Source organism: Vombatus ursinus, unplaced genomic scaffold, assembly GCF_900497805.2.
Source record: "Vombatus ursinus unplaced genomic scaffold, bare-nosed wombat genome assembly UNPS02000541.1, whole genome shotgun sequence".
In the NCBI taxonomy this organism is placed as follows: domain Eukaryota; kingdom Metazoa; phylum Chordata; class Mammalia; order Diprotodontia; family Vombatidae; genus Vombatus; species Vombatus ursinus.
Window position 1 is genome coordinate 11,324 of NW_020940319.1, and position 1,075 is coordinate 12,398.

The 1,075-nt window shown below is 45.6% G+C and overlaps 1 protein-coding gene across 1 annotated transcript; it reads left to right on the forward strand.

The window, feature by feature from the left end:
* Window positions 1-447: 447 nt before the first annotated feature.
* LOC114039682 (olfactory receptor 1E5-like) lies at window positions 448-1,048 on the forward strand (the record flags this gene model as incomplete). Its single annotated transcript, XM_027857569.1, has 1 exon — window positions 448-1,048. A coding segment is annotated over one exon (601 nt), but the record flags the coding sequence as incomplete, so codon positions are not given.
* Between the last annotated feature and the right edge of the window lie 27 nt (window positions 1,049-1,075).

Sequence of the window (1,075 nt, forward strand, 5' to 3'; positions counted from 1 at the left end):
TATTGTTTATCAGTAGCCTGGAGAAATTTCAAAAATTATACTTAGCTGAAAATTCTTTGGATTTCCTCTTTGGAAATGACACTCAGAGGCTGTGCAACATCCTTATGAATGGCCTCAATGGTGGCAATAGAACTGGCTTTGCAAAGCACTTTATAAATATTATCTCATTTTTATCCTCACAACAACCCTTGGAAGTAAAAGTAAGTGCTGTTATCCCAATGTTATCCCCACTTTACAGATGAGGAAACTGAATCAGACTGAAATTAAGTCACTTGCACAGAGCCACACAGGTTGCAAGTGTTTGAGGCTGGATTTGAATTCAGGTCTTCATGAATCCAGGTCCAGCACTCTATCCACCACACCACCAACTTTTTATTGGATTTATTGATGTTTCAGAAATAATTGTAGAAGTTTTTATTATCTTATTTCTTCTCTTCCTCAACTCAGACTCAGACCCAGCAGCAATACAACAGTGAGAAACCAGACTAGCACCTCTGAGTTCCTTCTCTTGGCCTTTTCCAGTCACCAAGAGATCCTGTTACTGTTGTTCTTGGCTCTGTACTTGGCAGCCCTCCTGGGAAACCTGCTTATTCTTGTTGCCATTGGATTATGCTCACATCTCCACACACCTATGTACATGCTTCTGGTTCACCTGTCGCTGGCAGACTTGTGCTTCACATCTACCACAATGCCCCGACTTCTCCATGCCCTGCTGACAGGGGACAGGACTATCACCCATTCAGCCTGTCTGACCCAAGTCTTCTTCTTCCTGTTGGCAGGCAATGTGGACAGCTATGTGTTAGCTGCCATGGCATGGGATCGATATGTGGCCATATGCCAACCACTTCACTATGCTACTGTGGTAACCCAGCCACGGTGTGCAGTCCTCCTGGGGGCTGTGTGGGTGGGCACAGCCCTGCACTCTCTGCTTCACACATTCCTCACTGTCCGCTTGTTCTTCTGCAGCAACCATGCCCTTCCACACTTCTATTGTGATGTCTATCCCTTGTTGCAGATTGCCTGCTCTGATACCTCCCTCAACTTCCTAGTTGCCCTAAATGAAGGAGGATCCACC